This window comes from Mizuhopecten yessoensis, unplaced genomic scaffold, assembly GCF_002113885.1.
Source record: "Mizuhopecten yessoensis strain PY_sf001 unplaced genomic scaffold, ASM211388v2 scaffold11175, whole genome shotgun sequence".
Lineage (NCBI taxonomy): Eukaryota > Metazoa > Mollusca > Bivalvia > Pectinida > Pectinidae > Mizuhopecten > Mizuhopecten yessoensis.
In genome coordinates this window covers 1,067,749-1,091,743 of record NW_018408917.1, presented here as the reverse complement: position 1 = coordinate 1,091,743, position 23,995 = coordinate 1,067,749, and the positions used below count along the sequence as shown (strand labels likewise).

Genomic DNA, 23,995 nt, shown 5'->3' with positions numbered 1-23,995 from the left:
ATCTCGGTCTCAATGTGTTATTGAAATAGCTATTGAATTATCTCGCATTCCAAATTAAATTCATTAAATGTACGTATTTTGGAAATTTAAAGACACTTTCTTTCGGGAAGCCACCGTCGTTCTTTATAAAAAAAAAAAGGGAGAAACCCTTTATAAATGACTAATAAAATATCCAATTTGTATGACTACCAAATCATTTATGTGAGCCAGAATTTTTCATTGCGACAATATTATCTCTGCTTGAATATATCAATCTCTTAAGTCTGAATATTTGAGTTGAAAACGGCATGTTTGTCATGTATATGAACATGTATACAGCTTACCTACTGTAGGTACCGTATTGCTGGTTATTTGTCCGGAGTCTGGTATATTGGTTTTATGACAGCTTAACACATATTACAAGCATAAGCAAACAAAATAACTAATAAACGAAAAAAACGATTGTTTATATCTTAAGCGGTAAAATGCTTTTTATGATTATGTTTGATGGAAAGGAAAATATGCAGAGTATTTGGGCAATTCAGAAATTGGATATATCACAGATAAGACTATATCTTCCGAGATATCTGCGAGAAATATCATATATTCTAACAGAAAACAACCATGACCGATGACCTCATTTTCTTTTGCGATATAAATATCGACGTTTACGATGAAGTTCACAGATGTTCATTGTGGTTTCGTTGTAACTACCCCGGTTATCTTTTTGAGGACTTTGCATTATGTTGATTAGACACTTCCGGACGCCTGGTTTTATTCTTACTGTACTTTTTCGATGGTCTCGGTGTAAACTATCCTATATTCATATTTTCTGTAGTCGTATCGATTTTGAGTTTGATTTTTTGTTTTGTTAGCATTTGATACGGATAAATTTATGTTTACCGCACCATCTTATATAGTCTGCTGACATGGAATTGCCTTATCTCATGTCCAACAAACACCGTTACAACCTGTGCTTGTTGCAAACTAATTTCTAACGTTCAATGGAGTTCATTATGGACGTGATTTGATGTATGAACTTACTTTGAAGGGGAAAGACAAAGTATTCAATGAAATACAAAAAAAAATATAATAAAAATTGCATCCTTAAAAAGCTATAGCACACAAATGATGTACTATTGTAATCTTCTAAGAAAAAAAGGGAAGATTAAGATTGTTCTTTTTAGTTTAATGTTGATGTAATGTGCGTGATTATACTGAAAGATGAATCATGTTTTTATCATGATTTTTAAATAAAGGGAGAAATAAATAACATTCTGAAAATGGGTCATTGGCGTATTGAAACATCTGTTTATTTTAAAAAAATGCCACAGGATTTTCTTAATTACTTGTGAAGTATTTTTTATCGTGATATAGAGTTCAGGCTATACAGGGATAAAATGACAGAGAATAGAAAACTCTTTTTTTAGTAAGAGAGATCGTATGATGTAATGCTAAATTAAAAAGAAAATATAATGAATGATTGAACATGATAAAACGTGAGGTATATGGAACATTACAATACGTTACCACAAACAGATTTCTTTGCCTCGACAATTTAACAGAGCAATGTGACAATGTTGTTGTGAACACCTTTTAGACTGAGTCTTTATTCAATTTCTTATTATCCGGTGTACTTCTCAATATTGGTGACAATTAATTGATTCGGGCTCGTAAGGATCTCCGTCCCACTGCATTGTGATGTTTTCCTATATACAGTTACCTCCCCTTATCTTCCTTAAGGATCTCTGTATACAGAGATATACAGAGATATATAGTTTTCCTATATACAGCTTACTGTATCATGTCTTCCTATATACAAGTACCTCCCCTTAACTTCTGTTTTAAAATAACTGTAGCACAGTTGGCCAGGACACCTCGATCAGGAGCAATAACATATCAATCCTAAAATCAGAGTGCGATTCCCGGGCTCATCACACTGATTTTGTTACAGTCAGAACACTTTTGTTGTATTTATTTTGTATATGTCATCTTTATCATTTCTCATTAAAGTCCCACAGGGTATGGTTTTCTTTTCAGAAATTATGTATCAAAGCTGTATTATAGCCAGCAAAAAACAGTTTCCCACACTTAGTTACATTTTTTGGCAGTAGTACCGGAGACTTTGACTAAATGTATACCATAAATGACTTGATGCCTGACTAAATTACGCTCTGCCAACTCAATACTGAAGATTATCAGTTTAAACATTAAAATGTTTCTGTTTTAAAACCTGTGTATTTCTGTTGTGATATAGAATATGATATTAAATTATTTATAGAGCATTGCTATCATTTTAATGTTAACACAAACATATTGTATTTCCTCCCCGATGCCACTTTTCCATAATTGCGGAAATCATAGGTGGGTTTGAACTCAAAGGTATCAATACTGAACAATTAAAAGTGGACAAACAAAACTCCATAAAACAAAATCGTAGGATCCCAAGAGTGCACGAATCCTACCTCTATTTTATTGATTTGGTTTGGTTTGGTTTAGTATTGTTTAACGTCCGATCAACAGCTCTGGTCATTTAATGACGGCCTCCCTGTGTGCAAAATGCATGCGTGTGGTGTATGTGTGTATGTTTTGGGAGGCTGCGATATGTTTGTGTTTGTCTCCTTGTGATAGCGCGGAACTGAAGCCGACTTTATAGTGCTACCTCACTGAAACATACTGCCGAAGACCCCCAGCAGGACACCCCACCGGTCACATTATACTGACAACGGGCGGACCAGTCGTCCCACTCCTAAATTGCTGAGCGTTAAGCATTTTTACAGACTCTGGTATGTCTCGGCCATTGGACAGAACCCAAAGCGTTCCTCACAGGGGCGAACGCTTAACTAAAGGCCAAAAGTTGTCAAGGGAGACATTAGGTATAAGAAAGTTGTTTAGAAAGAAGAGAAAAGATAAGATCCCAAATTTAGTTGCCTCTTACGATCATGCAATGGGGGCAGCAGGTACAATTATTACGCCCTACCTGCGGGGACCTATTTAATTGAATACTTTTAAGTAAGCTATGCTCTTTAAAACAATCGCATATAATTTATCTTTGAACAATAAACAGACAATACTGGTAAGTGTATTGCGTAAACTATGAAAGATAACTCGATACTTACATTGAAGAAGTTATAGGAAATATATGCTTGCAAATATTCTAATTTATTAAAGGTCAATTAATTCTATTAGAATATCAACGGGAATTTATCTGTTTATACTGTCAAATACTTTCTCTAAAATATCACAACCAGAAAATATCGGTAAATACTTTCTCTGAAATACTTACACCGAAGGAGAATTAATAAGATGAATTATTCCTTGTTGCTCAATTTGTCAACTTTAAATGTGTAATGGTTAAGCCGGTTTGAGATCATGTTATTGAAACTCGAGGTAGACAGATTTTTATCTCTGCCTCATTATGTAAAGCAAACGGTATCTACTATAATATCAACGTTTTACTTTCTACACAAACAATGTACGTATTAAACGTGTCGCAACGTTTCAAGACCAACTGGCCCCTTTGTGAGGCTATTAAGGGTCCAGTCGGTCTTGAAACGTTTCGACACGTTCAATGCGTACATTATTTGTGTAAAAAGTACAAATTTGATATCACACATTTCCAAACTGATGAAAATTATTAAAGGTATCTACTGTAATGAACTTACATTAGATAACGTGCCTATCAATCGAGTTTCATTAAATTAGATCTTAAACAATACATTTAAATCATTTTCAAAGATACAGAACCTTTTGATAGCTATATTATATTTCGGGGTTTTTTCTCCATATTTACTGGAATAAAGGAAAATGAACATACACAATTCGTAAATTAATCGCTAAAATTCATAAATATCTAGTTTCCGCTCTTCAATACAACTGTCCAGTATACAAACTTTTAAAAGTTGTCTACCTTTGTAAGTCTTTAACTCTAATAAGTTCGAATCATCTTTACATATTTACAATATATAAAAAGCATTTTAAATAAACCTATTAATCCATTATAATATTTTAGCTTCTGACCCATGTCTTAATCTTTATCTTTGATGGCAGGTGTAACCGATAAAGTAGGGGACGCTTATCCTTCCGAAACAGCTGGTCGTATTCTCCTTGTACGTTTTCAAGGGTCTCTATGTAAATCATTCCTTTGTTCATATTCGAATTATGGTTTTGCTGACACTTTGGTATTCTCTGTTTTTTATTTATAAAATAGTATTCCTAAAACGTGAGAATAATTAAAAAACATCTCAGTTGATATAAGTATCTAAATAATAATCTATAATAATAAGTATTAGCTTAAAACAATTTGTAAATAAGTAGGGGGAAAGCAGATCCATTCACGTTTATTCGCCACTCCCTGTATGTCATAATGCATGTATGTAATTAATAAGATACCATGTGTAAAATAAAAACAGTAGAAATAATTTTATATATCAGTTTTCATCAGCTGACATGTTCACCAGTAGTGATCGATCTCACCTGAACAATATACAGTCGAATAGGCGTACAATAATAGACCTCTATCTATTGTGGTGGGCTATGCTTACGTCCGTAGGTTTACCACTGAACAGGTATGCTTCCCAGGGCATTGGTGACGTCATCAACACTGGCGGTTATACCTGTTTCGGCTGTTAATTTGCTCCGTACTCTCATACGGATAATTCTTAGAATATTCATAGCTTATACATCATCAACTTACCTTTGTGGTCATCATCACACCTATAAAAGTAAACAATTAGAAAAATATAAAGACACGGAGTCATGTGACACTGTGTTTGTTGATGACACGTCTGAAGACTTAGCAAGTCTTTGTTCAGTTTATTATGATCCTGTGTATTTCTAAGACGTGACTATGAATCTATTCTGGCACTACAGTTTTTAAAATCCTTTCCATAATGACACATTTCCGGTTGATTGAATACTTTTTGTCTCAGTATCTACATACAATTGAAGATTATCGTTATCAGTTCAACAGTATTGTTGCTCCGTTGTATATGTATATAGTTTTTTTGGTTTTTTTGTTGAACATGTGTTAAAGAACTTATGTTGTTACATTTATTGTCTGTGTATTATTGCTTATATGATTTGTGTTGTTTTGTTGTATACAGCTGTTAAAACTTATGTTGTTATGTATAGCATTAATATTGTTCTGTTGTATATAGTTAAAATTAGCCTTAGGATATAGATATATATATTTTAATATATACATCAATACATACTGAATCATGTTCAGTGTTTATGCGATGGCTTGTGGGGAAAAAATTAAAGTATATTTATTTTTATTTATCGTTTTATCATTCAAAATATAACCAAACTCTGTCTGTTACAATACCCATTTGTTCGAAATTTGAATGTATTCAGGGTTCACTGTCCTGTTTTTTCTTTCTGTTTGAATGGTTTTGAAGATTGATTGATTTAAGTAACTTAAAATTTTCCAATAATTTCAATATAGCATGTACTTGACTGCCCATCCTTTTAATTACGTTGAACCCGTGTATTCCTAAGTGACAAACTACATCACAAAAGGAGGACCGCCCACTTCATTTCCTCGGTGGCCCGTAAGTAAATGCGATGCAGACACAAAATTAGGCAACAGTGACATACTTTAACAAAATGGGAAACAAAAACATTGTTATTGAATAGAATGCTCTTCAGATGCAAGTACCATATAAACCTGTTGAAAATTAAAGTTCCAGATTTTCTACAGTAACCGAAACAAAATGCAATATATATTTCATAAACCCAGAACACAACTGCTGTAATCCGCTGCATGTATCTTAAGAGGCGACGAATGTGTGTTTGGTTTGTTCGTGTATTAACAACTATGGTCATTTAAGGACGTGGCATGTTTTGATGGTGGAGGAAAGCCGGAGTTCCCGGATTAAAACTACCGACCAACGGCCAGTACCTGACAACTGTCCCACGTAGGCCTTGAATCCGTGACCCAGTGGTGGAGGGCTAGTGATAGCAGAATGTCAGACGCCTTAACCTCTTAGCCACCGCGGCCCCCAACTAATGTGGGAACCCCCAGCATAATTGTGGATTTGCTTTTGTGCCCACTAATTGGGGACACAAAGACGTCCAAAATAAATCTGCTGCACCCATCGCAATATTTGGGATCATCATATCTCTCTCTAAACTTAACATCCTTTTATTTCCAAGCGCCTTGTTTGTCAATACCTCACTTTTGGCATTAATGTTGAGCGTTCGCCCAGGTGAGGAAGGCAATTAGTTCTGTCCCTCGGCCGAGACATAACAAAGTCCTTAAAATGGTAGTTGTTATTCCCTGCTTAATGTTCGGTACCTGTATGGAGGGCGTAATAATTGTACCGGCTGCCCTTATTGCATGATCGTAAGAGGCGACTAAATTTGGGATCTGATATTTTCTCTTTCTTCTTCCTTATATCTCCCTTGACAATTCAGTTTTGGCCTTTAATTGAGCATTCGACCCTGTGAGGAAGGCTTTGGGCTCTGTCCCCTGGCCGAGACAAACCAGAGTCTGTAAAAATGATAGTTTTTACTCCTGCTTAACGCTCAGCAAATTAAGAAGTGGGACGACTGGTTCGCCCGTTGTCAGTATAATGTGACCGGGTGGGGGTCCTGCTGGGTGTCTTCGGCAGTATGTTTCAGTGAGGTAGCACTATAAAAACGGCATCAGTTCCGCGCTATCATAAGGAGACAGACACGAACATATTGCACCCTTCAAAAACACACACGCATACACTATACGCATACATCTTGCACACAGGGTAGGCACGTCCTTAAATGACTAAAGCTGTCGAAAGGACGTTAAACAATACTAAACCAAACCAAACCAAACTGCTTAATGTTCAGCATTTAGGCAAATTGCAACAACTGGTTCACCCATTGTCAGTATAATGTGACCGGGCGGAATGCTGTGCTGGATGCCTTTGGCATGGTATCTCAGTGCGACAGCACTATAAAGTCGGCATCAGATCTGTGCTATCACAAGGCGGCAAATACACCAACATAGACTGGCTCTGGCACATATACACACTTGCACGCGTACACAACATACATGAAGGCACGTTCTTAAATGAGTGTTGCTGTTAACAGGACGTTAAACAAAATAAAACGAACTCTGTTTCTACTTAATCTCGTTAATTTCCTATACTGGTGATTTATCAGAAATAAGAAACCCCACCTAAAGACCCAACCGTTTGCTTTAAATCTGAAAACCATCGAGCTAGTCCATTGTGGCTATATAAAGCCTCAGGGTGGACAACACTCTTTTTTTGTCCCAAGAACTCTTCGAACGGGTTTTTACCGATTTATCTGAATTAATGATTTTTATTGTGATTTAATTAAGATAATAGGATTATGCTTTACTGTACAGCTTGATGCATAACACATTCCTGCATAGCTAGGATAGAAATAAAAATATCTCTTTTCAGGTTCTAACTGTAAAATCTGAATTATTATTTTTTCATCGTTTATAAGTCAATAAATTCACTAAATATGTATTTGTTGGATATTCTGAACTTGTTATGACTTCGTCATATTAAAATTCAATTCATATTCCGAAGTGACATACTAATAGTATCAATCAGTCATATCGCACCTGAAACATCTGTTGCGTGGTGTGAAAAATCAAAGCTATTAATTTCGTGTGTTCAAAACGTGCATTTCTCCACCCACAGTGAGAGAAAATATTCATTTTTATAACATTAACAACGTATCATCACCTACACACTTTTCCAAAAATATAATTACATGAAACGATCATAAACAATTCAAATGCAGATTTGAAATGAAAAACAATATATGAATTTCTTCAAATACTAAAAAAATAGTTTTCTATCTTGGAAGTGTCAATGCAAAGTATTGATGGTTTAATATATTGTCGATTTAAATTTTAAATTTTAATATTGTGACTCCTAACTTATCAACGCATATTTCAATTATATGATTTACTGATAAAGTGTTGGCATACTACGTCTACTACTAAATATTGTCGGTGCGTTATGGTTCATTTATGTTGAACAGCAACAAAATGATGATAAGAATACAGAAAATTAGCGGAAATACACGTTTAAGAGTTGTGAGTTACTCTATAGTCACGAAAAACCTACACGATCCCTTCAATGTTTTCTGAGACATAGGGCCAACAATCTTTAGCTCTCACTTTAAATATAAATTGTTTGCACTATTTTGCAACAATTATGAATCAATATAAAGTAACATTCTCGTTGGTCCGCATAGAAAGACGCAGAGGGTCTAAATGTTGGGGGAACCAGAGTACCCGGAGGGAAAGCCACGTGATCGAACATGTGACCCAATACCTTATAAAGTCAGATAAAGTATCGATCCCCGGCTGTTTTGGTGACAGGTAAGTACGCTATCCACTGCGATATCAGATTCGTTTTCCGATCAATCCCAACTTTCGTTATGACCATAAGAAACCTACGTTTAAAATGTAATCCATTTAGTGCTTTCTAAGAAATAGCGTTAACAAATATTGTTAAATGACAGGTTGCCGACAGACGAACTTAAAAGTTCCTGCCTTCAATGCAAATAAGCTCCAGTAAAACAAAACAACTAAGACAACAGACAAACAAACGCACGCAGTAAAAATCAAATTTAGATGCTCCAGAACTGTGAGCGATTGCTGCTTACAAATGGCATCCATCATGATGTATCACAGGAAAGTATGAAGACCACCAATGATCGAAGACTTTCAGATAAAGAGTAATGAATTCAAACGGGTGAATATAAATTAGTTCAGAAAGCCATGAGCTGTGTTATGCATTCAACATGACACTGCTTTCCCGAAAATCCTGATAGTAAAAGCAGGTCCCAGAGTGGCGGATAACCACCGATAAGTATACCCTATAGGCAGTGGACCGGGTGTTATTAAAGAAAGGAAAGTTAACAACTGCCAAATTAAAGTAGTCTAGTTTGCATGATTGTTAATTACAATTGTTTGAGAGATATGAAAAGTTCTTGAATTCTTTGACATTCAAAATAACACATCATCGATATATCTGAATGTGAAATTATTTGATAATGCAATTGTCTTTTCTCTTGTCTTCAATAGCCTTTATGTACATGACTAATATTTACATGGATTAAGTATTTACAGTCCATCAACACAACGTGGCCGTGGTCATACAGAAGAAAATGGGAAAATCGTCATCATTGCCAAACAACAAAAAACGAAAATCTTCGCTTATGCAGGGTCCAAATTGGTCGCCTTTATAGACTACTGGTAGATTATTGGAGCGATTATAATGCATGCACAATCATGTTAAGAAATTACTCAGGATTCTGATGCGTCTGTGATTTAACGTTGTTTTCCATTGGTAAACAACCATGCATTATTGGACGTTATTTCCATTGGTAAACAACCATGCATTATTGGACGTTATTTTCCATTGGTAAACAACTATGCATGATTGGACGTTATTTTCCATTGGTAAATAACCGTGCATTATTGGACGTTATTTTCCATTGGTAAACAACTATGCATGATTGGACGTTATTTTCCATTGGTAAATAACCGTGCATTATTGGACGTTATTTTCCATTGGTAAACAACCATGCATTATTGGACGTTATTTCCATTGGTAAACACCCATGCATTATTGGACGTTATTTTCCATTGGTAAACAACCATGCATTATTGGACGTTATTTCCATTGGTAAACAACCATGCATTATTGGACGTTATTTCCATTGGTAAACACCCATGCATTATTGGACGTTATTTTCCATTGGTAAATAGCCGTGCATTATTGGACGTTATTTTCCATTGGTAAACAAGCATGCATTATTGGACGTTATTTTCCATTGGTAAACAACCATGCATTATTGGACGTTATTTTCCAGTAGTTAACAACCATGCATTATTGGACGTTATTTTCCAATAAACTATGTGCGTGCAATACTCTTCCAAGTCTTCTACAAATGTATTTTATGGAAAACTAGTACTGGAAAGTCTTAGTGAGAATAATAGAATATGAATGCCTCGTGAAATTACTAGGATGCTAATTATCAAATCCCCAAAAGGCAAGTTTTACAAATGACCTTCTGTCCAATAACTTATAGTTATTATTATTAATTTCTAATTAGCCAGTTTTACTCTAATTTTTAACAATTGTATAATTTAGGTGTTTAACTCACTTAACCTTCTGTTTCAACAGTATTTTTGGACACTTCGAATATCCACCTTTTTAGCCCCTAATAACACTGATGAGTCCCAGCAGGATTAAACAGCTGTATTGTGCAGTGTAAGTCAGCTCTGCCATACTGTGTCTATAACCAATTGTTATGGGTGCAACCTTCTTTGTGTGTCTTACATACATCTCAATATATCTTAAAGACTTTCAAATACTATTATGGAGAATAATTGTAACCAGAGCATTGTTGGGTGTAACTCTCAGAACCGCGAAATGTGTCAGTTTGATGTCCCGTACGATCTCTGGAGGGAAAATGCATTTTATTGATATAACATTATTGCTGATAAATGTCATTGGAATCTAAATTTAAGACACACACATGGGATTGCACCTTAACCAAACGGGAAAAGATGCAGTATGCCAAAAATAAAATAAATAACTGCCCCATGCACCTGTTTCGTCCTCCTTATACCCATCGGTGATGATCGGGGCCAAAAAGGTTCAAATCCAAATTGGTCTAACCTGCTGTGGAAACACTTCGAAAGCTTTACAGATTGAATAACTTGTTAATTATAAGCCTATAAAACAATAATACAAACTAACAAACAAACAAAAATGAAAGCTCCCGGATTCAAAATTATGAAGATTAAGTTCTAATCGTTTATCAGATCCGTTCGGGAAAATATATATGTGTTATTAGCAAGAAAATTAAAATTATGCAATGTTAGGCAAAATTTGGAGAAGTTTGTTATATTTACTTAATATTAAGGTTTAGGTGAACTGTAATGCTCTCTAAGACACTTTTATATGTTTACAGATCATTGGTGTGATTTGGTCTAAGCGAGTTGAATATGTCTTGAACTTCATGAACAAGTTATAAGTATTGACAAGGGTAATTTAAGTAGGGTTATACAATGAAAGTACTAATATAAGTTCTGCCTGTAAATAATATTGTGTTTCGTTTCTTACGTACATGTTGTGGTTTGTTTAAGGTAAACACAACTAATACTGATTAAAAAAATACTTTGCAAAATATTTTATTAGTCATTCAACCGGGAAACTAATGGTATGTTCTTTTTAAAAAGAAAACATAACAAATATTAGGTTAGGGTTTTGGTTAATTTCGATATTGATGTCATATCAATTTTATATCTAAGTATAGTTGCTTTCCCGCATCGGTTCAGGCTGTTCGTGATTGGTGGATAACTACTTGCGTGCGTAACGCTAGCACATAGGTAATCCTTCTTCAGTTGTATTGTATTTGATATATATACACACATGTCATTTATGTGAGGGATCGCACGTATTAGGGTAACGGCTATTGTCAGCGTTGTTGTAATTAATGAATGACAGATTGGTACCGTACGACTTCCTTCTACAGGTATATCATATAAAGAGCCAGCATGTGTTACACTCGTCAGTTCGTTCACGATGTTAACACAGTTGAGCTGGCTAACTAAGCGGCCCACTTTATAAGGAGTCATATCTTGCAGTGGTTGAAGATTTAAAAAAAAAATAGCCTATTTAAATATACCAGTATATGCAACACAATAACTGAAGGTAAGAATTGTAGAGAAAAAAGAATGTAAATATATTGTAAATTATAATAATGTTTGAAGTTCCATATAATGCAACTTTATATATTGAGTGCACAGGTGATAATAACAAAATTAAGAGACGAGAACCTGTGATGAGTTGAAAATAAACATCAAATGAAAATATAATATCAGAAATTATGTTACTAGGCGACCTTGTTTATGTGTAAATTACTCGGTGAAATGGTTAAATAACACGTGAAACGCTTTTAGAAGTGTTTAAAAATATTTGGTTTCCTCGTTTTCAGATGCTGTATTTAAGACTTTTCCTATTGATAACACTTATGGGATGTTTACCAAGTGTCATTGGCCAAAACTTCCGACATCTTCGTCTGGAGCCATGGTTTGCACAGTGTCTGCGTAAATTTTATAAGAAATTTAACAATGTTGAAAACTCTGTAGGATTATCAATAAAGAACTTCTGCACATTTTCGTCTGATTGGAATAAAATGCGAACCACGAAACTAAGCAAGAAGTATTTAGATCAGCACCCCCAGGCACGAACCTATATAGACAGCATCAAATATAAGGTTCAAAACGAGACTCATAAACATCGAGGAAAACGTCAAGCAGACGAAATACGCGTACGGAAGGAATACCGTATGCTAACAGACGAAGAACGCAATCGTTTCCATAGGGCTGTGTATAAGATGAAAAATACAATGGTAAGTGAATGCACTTTTCTTCCTTTGCTGTATTTCTAAATATAATACGTAACATTTGTCAGGTTTTGTGCTTGTTTGTTTGTCTGTCTGTCTGTCTGTCTGTCTTCTGTCTGTCTGTCTGTCTGTCTGGTTAGGGTTAAACGAGAGGGTGCCTATGGAGACACCGCCGCAAATAAAGAGTAAGAAAGCGGGAAAATAAAACATTGATATCCTTAGTAATGCAATGGTCAAGTTTGGTTTCCTAAATGAGCCATGACCAGAAGAAATGGAAGAGAAACCTCCGATTCTGTAGGGATGGGGATGGATAGGTTACAAAACACGCAAGATATTTGTATAGATTCGTTGACCTGTAGTGAAGCGATGAGTGAATGTTGGATTGGTTTGCCACTCACTATCGATCTGCAGGTTTAAAAGGAGTTGTTGCTCCCTAACGTCCTATTTGTAGAGATCCGTTTCGAAAACGTTCTCTTGTGATGACAGTTTGTATTGCTTTTTGAGTCCCATGTCTTGTGTATTTCCACTATTGGTAATTTCCGCTACTTTTACGTGTTTAAACTGTAGATTAACGTGTAGTGCGGGATGACCTTTGCATATTTCTATTGACATATTTAGTATCTTGATCGATTAAAATATCTTGTCTAAAAATGCATCCCTTTAACGTATGTCTTATTTACATGAAAGATGTTCAGGCCGTGCGTATCCGTTAAATAAATATCCTTTTTTTTCCAGGAAGGGGAGGTAACTCGATATGAAGCCTTTGCAGCTTATCACTCGGGAGACACTCAATTCACAGCGCACGGGGGTTGCAACTTCCCTGGCTGGCACAGGATTTACTTGCTCATGTATGTACATGATAAAAATAATATTGCAAAATATGTTTGTTAATCAAAATCATATTTAAACGAAAGATGCATTTGCGTTATAACGCCTTTGAACTTTCGCTAAATAATTAAATAAACTACAGGAGCAATAATTGAAATCAGCAAATATGTCTTATAATTGTTATACATGTATTTTCATTGTGACGTCACAAGTGGTTCAATGATGACGCCGCACTTAAAACATCCGATGACTGATATAGAAGCCTGTATAATCTTTTTTTTTTAAATATGCGCATTTTGCTTTGATGTAATGATACAATTATTGTAGTTGTGTGTTTTAAGCTTAGATTAATGAAAAGAATCTACTGTTTTTTGCTTTTTTTACTTATATCAGAAACAGTGAACATCACTTTTTTAAAATCATCCGAAATTTTATCAAGCTCATAGTACATACAAATTATCTGGACTTACAAAATAACGCAATACAGTCACGTAAGGTTCTGTACGGATTGCTTACAGGTTTGAGGAAGCCCTTAACATCGAAGAGCCTGGTCTTGGTGGTATTCCCTACTGGGATTCAACAATTGACAACGAATTAGGCCCACTGGCACGTGTATCTATTATGTGGTCAGGAGCATTTGCCGGGAACGGAAATGGAACTGTTACCTCGGGATCATTTGCCGGGCCCACGTCAGAAAATGATCTTACGCGAAATGTAGGAGGGACAGGGCAATTGCTTTCTGAAGAAGATGTTCGAAATATCACCTCACGCACACGTTTTGGAGAAATTTGTGGAAATGCGGAACCTCAGTATGATATTGAGTTTAAACATGGCCCCGTTCATATTTTTGTAGATGGGCAAATGGGTGTTATACGTACAGCAGCGTTAGACCCAGTGTTCTTTCTTCATCACGCGTTCGTAGACTATATATGGGAAATGTTTAGAGAAAACCAAGAAAATAATAATGTAGATGTGGAAGCAGACTATCCGACGGAATTTGGAGATATATTCCACGCCCCTGATGTAAGGCTTGATTTGGAGCCGTCCCTTTATGTAGCAGATACCTTGCAAAAACGTTTCAGTGCAGGTTACCGCTATGCCCCACGACCAACCTGTGATGTCGTAAGATGGCATTGTAATAGCAAATGGCTTAGATGCATTAATCACCCGACACTTGGACCGAGATGTGTGCCGATTCTTATAGGAGAAGATCCTACAGATATAACAACTACCACGTCTACATCCTCCACCACTTCCACTACCACAACCACCACTTCAACTACTACTACAACCACTCCATCCACCACTACAACCACCACACCTTCCACAACCACCACGGCGCGACCCGATTGTCCTACATACCCACCGCCGACACCGCATCCCCCTTACAACCCTCCCAAAAGAGGTTACGGTGTCGACGATGGACTCGTTATATTACCAACACAGAACACATTTGGTGTGGACGGAGACTATGACACTAGGCATTGGATGTATCTACCTGTTAGAATAACAGTCAGGCGACCGAACGACTATAAAGCCTATCGTTCATATCCGGTGAAAAAAGGGAAGGTTCAAAGAGAAAACGATGTGTACGCCCCACGCTCTGAGCAGAATAAAGTGTATAATTATATCAAACCAGGGCAACCAAAACGGTACGATAACTGTCAGACTTCCAAGAGTGGAGCAGGAGTAGTCTATGTCCAAACTGATGGCATCAATTACGAGGGGAAATACATCGAATACGCGGTTGTTGACAATCGACTTGCGATATCAGTAGCATTAGCATATGTGGCAGTGCGAAACCCAGGGAGAGGTATAGCAGAAGTTCTGTTCACTGCCTACGACAATTGTGGAAGAGTATGCCATCCCTCCTGTTTGAACATGAGAACGCGTCAGTATGAACGATGTACCGGAGCCATGCGAATCACCAATCCAAATTATATGTATAGTAACGAAAGTAGTTACGGGGAATCAGTGGAAAAAGTTTGGGAGTTTGGGGAAGAATGTCCGCAGTTTAAAACCGACAACATCCATGTCTCATTTTTCTGTGACTATAGCCAGAGATGGCCTTGGCCTGATGCACTAAAACAAGAAGATATAAGAATGAACGTTCCCGGGCACATGAGAAAGCCTAGTGCACCGAGACCAGTATCCATACATCAACCTACATTAAAAGGTAAATTTACACAAAGATATAAACAATTCCCCAACCAGTTATGGTTGGTTATGGTGTTTGCCTGACTCTCGCTAGTTAATAAAAGACACGAGGTTTATCGAGTGCCTTTTAGAATTTGAAATTCACTAACGACAGTTATATAAACATTAAAACAAACCATCATAAGGTGGGGCATTTTCGCTCCCAACGTTCAGATGTAATATTCAGATAGCCTTATATCTCTAAGGAATACACCTTCAAACAATTGCCATAGCTATGACCTCACAATGGAAGATTCGATCGCAAATCATTGTAGCATTGCAATAACGTCCTGGATGTTAACCATTAGTGGATAACTAACATGTTTATCAACTCGTAGCAGATTTATCCAATGAGTTGAGAGTGAGGAATCCTATAGTGGTTGTTGGAGAAATTGATGTATTTATTTAATAAGTACATAGGCTTTATTTCATAACCTAATAATTCATAATCCTTATATTTTACAGAAGATAATTTCGTTACTTCTTGTCAATACATAGATAAAAAGCAAATTCCTCATGTTTCAAATTAAAAAAAAACACTGTTCATTATATAATTAGTATATATATATAAAGATACCGGTTTCGATATTTTATATGCTATTTTAATTTGTCAGAGCCGTGCTTTCTATTAATGAATTCTTTTTTTATATTTCAGTCTGCAAACCGAAGGTCAGCTCTTTCATGTCGTGTCCAATCAGAAGAGAACAGTGCAACGCACCTTGTGTAACCGGGGAGAAGTTTGCGTGTACCAATAAATGTCACTTGTTCTCGGAGTGCCAGTCTAACAGCATTTACGTTGTCCGCTGCCCGAGGTCACAGAACTTCAATCCTGAAACCAAAAAGTGTGAAAGACAGTACAGGTGCACTGTGCTCCCACAAAAGAGGACAACAGAGTCGCCCAGAAATCGTTTCCTCGGTAAATATTTCCGTCGTCGTCCATAAGTTATTATATTCACGTGCTGTAGACGTAAATGATTTAGTGCAGGTCTGAGCCGTCTGAGCTGGTACAACTAATTTATCTTCAAAGCTGTTTGATATTTGCAAATGAAAACACTAACATTTCACGAGAATCACAGCAACGTTCGAGTCCTTTAATTGTACAATTGTACAAAATGTACCATAAGAAATGATCGTCAAAACAACTAATTATACTCCTAAATGGAAGTGTTCATTAGAGTTTTGTTAAAAGAAGTGTAACAATTAAAGCACTCAGAATGAGTTCTCGGTTCTCGTGGACAAACGTTGTCTTATATATTATGTCGACATTAGCAACAAGCTTTAATATAAGCCGGTTCAGATACAGCTCTGATACATGTACATTCGTATTCCCTGATCCTAAGAATATCCTTCAGTATTACAACAATTGTATTTTATTGTATGGAAGGGTTTAACAAATATCTGCAAAATAATACACTGATAATCCACATATAAATTAAATCATATTTATATAATTCAACAGTAAATATTGTATTATATATATTTCATATTTCACGAAAAGTGTTAAAAGGATAGATGTACACTTGACGATGGCGCACTTTACTCTATTCTTAAAGGCAAAACAAACAATAACTCTGAGTTCAGAAAGTTGGAATTGTGTTTCGATTGATAATCCTCTAGGCGTAACCTTTCATATTAATTCCTTGCTTTGTACTTCGAGGTTGAACCATATATTGCGGTTGTAATATTCAACATTTATGGACTTTTGTTGAGGTGAACATGTGGTTATATGATTCAGAGAAATTGATATTAACCGAGACGAAGTCAAGGTTATTATCACTTTCTCAGATCTATACAACCACTATTTAACAAAATAACAGTCCTTCGTTGTAATATGAGATGTTTAATAATGTATTAATCATTTAACAAGATAAAACGCATTAATTGCACAGAGGAAAGTACTGCATGTATCAGGGAGCATTGTGCTGTTACAATCGAACTGACGTCATAAAATGAATATTGTCCTGCTGTTTCTAAAAAAAGTAACACCCAGCCAATATCACAAATCACCGACCTTCACGTGATTATCATTCAACCAATGAGAATGTATAAAAATGTATGTCATCTAATATTTATTCATATTTGCCTGCTCACTTCATAATATTGCATCTCATTGTAATACATTGGGCCTACCTCATGTCACATTGTAATATGCTTAAGTAACCTTCACGGTGTTATTTAAATCAACCCACTCCATCCTAACATATGCTACTAAGGTAAACGGTACTACTTCCCTTCTAAATGTATTTATTCCTCATTTTGATGATGTGCATTTATAATTTCTAAAACTTTGGTCAAGTGTTGGATTTGCAGTTCAAAGGTAACCGTTATGATTCATAAAGCCTAAAGTTATATTTTTCGATTTGATTAAATTATGTTTTTCAAATTTAGAACAAATGTATTTCTGTAAAATGCATCACGAGGGGTGTTTGATATGGAACATTTCTGTAGGAAAAGATTGAAATTGATATGTCATGATAGGGACAATGGTAATCATATAGTTCAACTTGAAAGTACCCTTTAACTTAAAGCCTATGACATGGTGGTAATTATGTACCCGTTGTAAAACATGCTCTATTTATCTTGAAAGAATATCACTGTTATCATTATACACTTCACTGTAATACATTGTGTTCTATTTGTTTTACTGTAAATAGCGTATACTTCTTTATAATACATTGTGTTGTTCCAATGACATTATTACGAACTTTATCGTTTACATTGTTATCATAACACACTTCATTGTCAAACATGATGTTATAACTGTTGCAAAGTATGAAGCTAACACTTGATTGAAATACAGAGTGTATTGTTCTAAAATCATTATCATAGTAATACATTTTATCGTTAACAGGTCGTTATAATACATTGTTACTATAATACACATCATTGTAATGCATGTTCTTGTGATGGTATACTAAATACATTATTTGATATAATGATACAATGGTACAGTATACCGTTCAAATTCGTAAGTCTAGACAGAATTGATGGGGACGAGTCTTGAATAAGATTTTTTTTTCATTTGTACTCGAACAGAATTTGTTGTTTCAAGTTTAATATCAACATCGAGAAAATTGGGTTTTGCATTAACGAGGGTTTACCGTAGCTGATTCCGCTTGAGTATATGTCCTTTCTTTAAGGCAAGTGACATCTACAATACTTCCATACAAAATATCTTATATACTAAAACCACAAAACAATGATACTGACGGGGGAAAAAAAGTTATTATAAAACTGACGATATGCACCAACAAGATGACGACTAACTTCAGTTTTCTGGTTTACAAGCACAAAAAGAGAATAAATATGATCAGGAAAAACGAGCGATGATGATTACATTATTAATAAGCATTGCTTTTCACGTGTATATCAGAAGCAGTAGATGATCACCGAACATTGAAGTTCAGAAACACCTTATGGCCTAGTACTCTACAATGAAGTGGATAGTCTGTTATTCCGGCATTTTTTTATCGCTGTCTTTAGGAAGATATCCTTTGATCTTTGTCTCATATATAAGTCAAAATAATGTTGTTTTGTTCTTCTTATGAATTCATTTCCTTCCTTATGTAAACAATAGCATTTTATATCAATCGGTGCTATTCTACCTTTAGTACCAGCTTAATATGGTGTGATGTTTGAGTGGCTAACACTAGTCCTTGTTAAGTTCAATCAGTATTAATTTAATTAATCTGCAGAACAGTATTTTAAATGTACAAAAACGTATTTTTTCGTTTTATTGTCAAAAGTGCAATATGAGGAGACTCAAAAATCCTGTGCAATATGGAAAGTGTTTTGTTGTAATAATTTACTAATTATTAATAGTATTTAAGTAATTTCTTTAATCACAGCAATTTGGATTGATATTTATTTATTCATATACATTTGATAAAAAAAATGGATATGGTGACATGCATCAATGAAACCATCTTCCAAATTATCGACATTGTGTAAAAGCGTGCATGCAATGTTTATGTATAAATACCAAACAATAATTGCAAATAAAATTTACAAACGTAAGCATCTTCTTTTTTTAATTTTTGTTATAGTGAAATTAAAACGAACACAATGTGATTAAATCTCTCAAAACTGTATGAGCAATATGAATATATCACTGCCGACTGTACAACTGGGATTTCAAAATTTCGCTTTTGATAGAGCAAACAAAGTTGTTTCTGAGCTTAATTATATACAGAAGTTCAACTCAATCAATATAAACTTATTTACATACATATTATTATCTTTTATCTTTAGTAATTTACATAAAATGAACGTGGGTTACATGACAAATTGTGGTATAATGTGACAGTGATAGAGAGGCTTAAAATATGTGAATACATTTTTGAAAGAATGCAATTTATAAACTGAGCAATTGTTCTAAAAAATATGCAAATGAAGGTAGACTGACGTGTTTGCACATTACGTCAAAAGCCCCAATCTATCAAGTCGACGTATTGTTTTGTCGTGTTCGCCCTCGGGGTCAATCGTCTAGAAATAGATGGATAATGATATTCGTGTACGCAATATCCCCTATAATACCATGTACGTCACACTCACCACAAGATATTATGCACATCACAAGCAGGAAACAAACAGGTGTAGAATATTTGTTAGCTTAATAATTACTATACAGCCTTATATAAGCTGAATTATTATCATAAAATAGTATATACAACTACACGTGACTGCAATCGTTGTTTGATGCTTTATCATTTTTGAGTCTCCGAATTACAAACAGAGTCAATAAACACAGTTTAATTAATTAAATGCTTCTCCATGCTATGCAAAAATGTCCTGAAACTAACTAAACATCGACCAATTTGGCCCTTATTGAATTGTTCTTATTCCTACCAGGAAATTGGGGTTGGTTTTTCATACTTTAACCGCAATAGTTATAGTTATGACGAATGGAAATAACACTTTGTCTGCTTATTTTATGTGGTTTTTGTCATCTTTAAGATTTTTTAGAAAAAAGTTCAGTTCCCATTTTGAGAAAGCCTTATTTAAGGAAAGTAAAAAACATTGAATGATATCGTTATGTTGTTGTAGTCAAAATGCATATAATGTTAGTTAAAAAGTGAATTAAAGGCAGAAATATTATAGTTACGTAACATATCACGTAATAAGTAATTAACATGTAATATAAATATGATATAATATATACTTCATGTATGTATATCAATACATGTATTTAACATACATACCATGGCATATGATGTTGCTTAATATGAATGATGCAAATGGGTTTTCCAAATTATAATTCATAGTGTTAAGGTATTTTAACACGGAGTATGTATGTATATACTTTTCAGATAAACCGTTAACAACATATAACACATTATCTGCATATTAGTAAAACAATTTATATCTATATTCTATAATGTTATCACAATTTGGTGACGTTACAACGTGATTTTATCTACCAAAAAGTAATAAATCAGGACGTGGTATTATATCAGGGTAGATTAATATCATTACAACTATGTATCAATTATCATTAGTAAATACGTTTTAACATCATCTCCTTTATTCAAAGTCAGACTTAATACTACAAATGAATGTTTTCAATGAAACGTTTTTACTTCATGTACATTGTAGAAGAATTATCAAATACATTTTTTGTAATTCCGCTAGCGTAATTGTTTCTCTCTTAAAAACCGAACCCCACACAGACATAAATAAACAATACGGATCTTTCTAGAAGTAATACAGCCCCGCATTTAGTTTGAAATATTCTAACTAACATTACTAGATACATAGCACTAATTGTCATTGACCTGGGTCTTCATTCACAATGGCAGATACATTGATCATTAAATCTTAAGTATGATTACGTCATATAAACAACTGACGCAGATTGTGTTTTTTAGTTATGAATGACTTGTTTGTCACGTACGAAATCGTTTGAGGTCCGCTGAGGTCCAGTATCGTAATACTTCACAGGGTGAGGAAAGACAACAAAGTTGTTTTCCTGGTGCTTGGTTAGATTTAAACAACTTTAATAGTGACAGTTCTGATGGGTTTTTTAATCTTTTGTTCACAACACAAGGCTACATGTTTACAACTGGGGAGTCTCAATCTTAACGAGGAAGACCACAGTAGTGGTAGATATATATGGATACGTAGTATTGTGTTGCAAGCAAATATTTAAAAAGGACCAAGTGTTCTTTTATTTTTAATATTCTGTTAAGATATTAATTGAACGAAAACAGTACATTTTCTTGTTACAGAAAAAGACGGCACATCTCTTTGTTGTTTTTTGTTTCGGACAAATTGGAACACATCTTTGATTTATTTTTAGAACTCGCCCGACTTCGACAACTTCGTTACAGACAGCAGCAACAGAGAAATGGTAATACTCCTACGGAACCTGATCACAACCACGGTCCTGTAACTGACCCACAACCAGGTCAGAACCGCGGTACACCGAGAGACTGGCGAAATAGAAGACGAAATTGGCGACAAAGAAGCGGTTAACGAAAAGTTAGCAGTGAAATCCAAAATAGCTTAAACTTTTGTATTTGTGTATGTTAGCCAAAGACTCATAAACATACTTCAATTCCATTTTGTTTGTATCTAAATATGCCTAAATTCGAAAGGTCATATGTTTACAAAAAAGAAAACGCCATTTTGTATAATATATACTTGTACGAAGAAAATAGCGATGTATGTCTTTAATACTACAATAAGAAATATACGATTTTGACATGCGATTAAACTTTGAATTCGATTAGTTTGGACACACTTCGCTCTTTGTATGAAAAGGTAAGACGATTTTTTTTGCCAATAAATGATGTTATTTACTGTAATGTTTGAAAGCATAGTTTCTTGAAACTTTGAACGATTGTTTTTTCTCTGATGTTCCTGAGTGTAGGGATGGCTTTTTATTTATATCACGTTTTGTTGATAGAAATTTTGTTTTAAAGATTTCAATTTTACATAACCCGGTTCAATATTCTTAATATACTTTTCTTAATGGTAATTATGTATAATAATGAAGTTGTTCGATAGCATTCGCGAAATCCTTAAACTCCAGATATTCTCTCGCGTTTTTTAAGATTGGCTAGCATAACAGCACATTCTAGTTAAATATCAACGGTTATTGGGTTTATAACAAAACAAATGGGAAAAAAATAATACTATAATAGTCAATGTTGTGTCATAGCATTATCACTAGACAGAAACAAAAATAATCAACACTACTGCCTGGCCATTAAGTCAATTGACACTAAAGAAACCAAGTTATACCAGTGTTAAAATATATTTTAAAGTGACTGGTGGAAATTCTAATTAGTAAGTAAACACATTTATTAATGTGTTCTTGTGAAGGAAACATCTGAAATTTTAATAACGTGCCATCTTTGAGGATTGAAAACATAAACATTGGCTCAAAATAACGCTGTTCAAACTACTGAGCTACAATTTGTAGAGTGTAAATTACTCTAAACGTGAAAATTCTTATTTTAAGATTATATAGGTTATAGATATAAAGAATATAGATTTCACAACTATTGTTAGCGCGAAAATGTTTACACCGCAAACAGTTTAAAGAGACACGACACGAAACGAAAATGTTAACACGCAAAAATTAACACTTTTACAGTACTACTACTAATGGTCCCATACAACAGATGTGCAATAGATTACCTTTTTTACCTCTTAAGTGAGGTTTTGTATATATGTGTAAATATTATTTGATGTACGATTATTTCGTTTTTGAAACAATATGAGATCTTATTATCTACAAATAATTTGGTCATTACCGTAATTTAAACTAGTGAACGGAATGAGTAAACAGATGTATTTGTTATGTTGTTATGTTCGAAAATAATTCTCCCCAAAATGAGGAATCTGTCTATAAAGTCCTAATTACGTCAATGTTTGAGTTAGAATTATATGTAAATCCACAATAGTTTGATTTAGACCTTGAACATGTCACTTATACAGACTGGTGGTTTAAAACAAAATTGAATATCCTGTTACAAAATATTTTAAAAATATTACATTGACCAATTTTAATTGTAATGTAATTTTTTTTTTTTTACAACTTGTAACGTGTTTTTGCTTCATATATGTACTTCTTTGTCTCATTATTATTTTTTCAATTGTACGATGAATTGAGAATTTGTTTGAATTATTATGCAACTTTCCATGTAATAGTTTTTATTATAAAATTGGAAAGTAACATTGTCTTGTTTGTTTTTTCTTCCTCTTCGTCTTTATCTCAAAATATCCATCTTCGTATGCTAATCAAATATGCAAAGAAGAAAAAATCATCTTCATGAAACGTTGTTAACAACTAATACGAGCAATCAATTAACGGTGGATGGGGGTATGTTTGCGAATTTACCCCCCACCCCACCCCCACCCAACCCACCCTATGATAGCGCGGATCTGATGCCGACTTTGTAGTGCTCTGAAATAACATGCCGAATGCACCAATCACAGCATTCCGCCAGGTCACATTATACTGACACCAGGTGAACCAGTTGTTGCCATTTCCCTAAATGCTGAACGTTAAGCAGGGAATAACAACTAACATTTTCAAGGACTTTGGTATGTGCCGGCCTTGGGACATATCCCGTTGCCTTCCCCACCAGGGCGA

The 23,995-nt window shown here is 34.7% G+C and overlaps 1 protein-coding gene across 1 annotated transcript; it reads left to right on the top strand.

Annotated features, from left to right (window-relative positions):
• Window positions 1-11,451: 11,451 nt before the first annotated feature.
• LOC110467506 lies at window positions 11,452-23,575 on the top strand. Its single transcript, XM_021524710.1, has 6 exons — window positions 11,452-11,675; window positions 11,959-12,375; window positions 13,105-13,217; window positions 13,716-15,373; window positions 16,049-16,309; window positions 21,692-23,575. Exons 2-6 carry the CDS (start codon window positions 11,959-11,961, stop codon window positions 21,865-21,867), a joined length of 2,625 nt encoding a protein of 874 aa, XP_021380385.1. The 5' UTR covers window positions 11,452-11,675; the 3' UTR covers window positions 21,868-23,575.
• The last annotated feature ends 420 nt before the right edge of the window (window positions 23,576-23,995 follow it).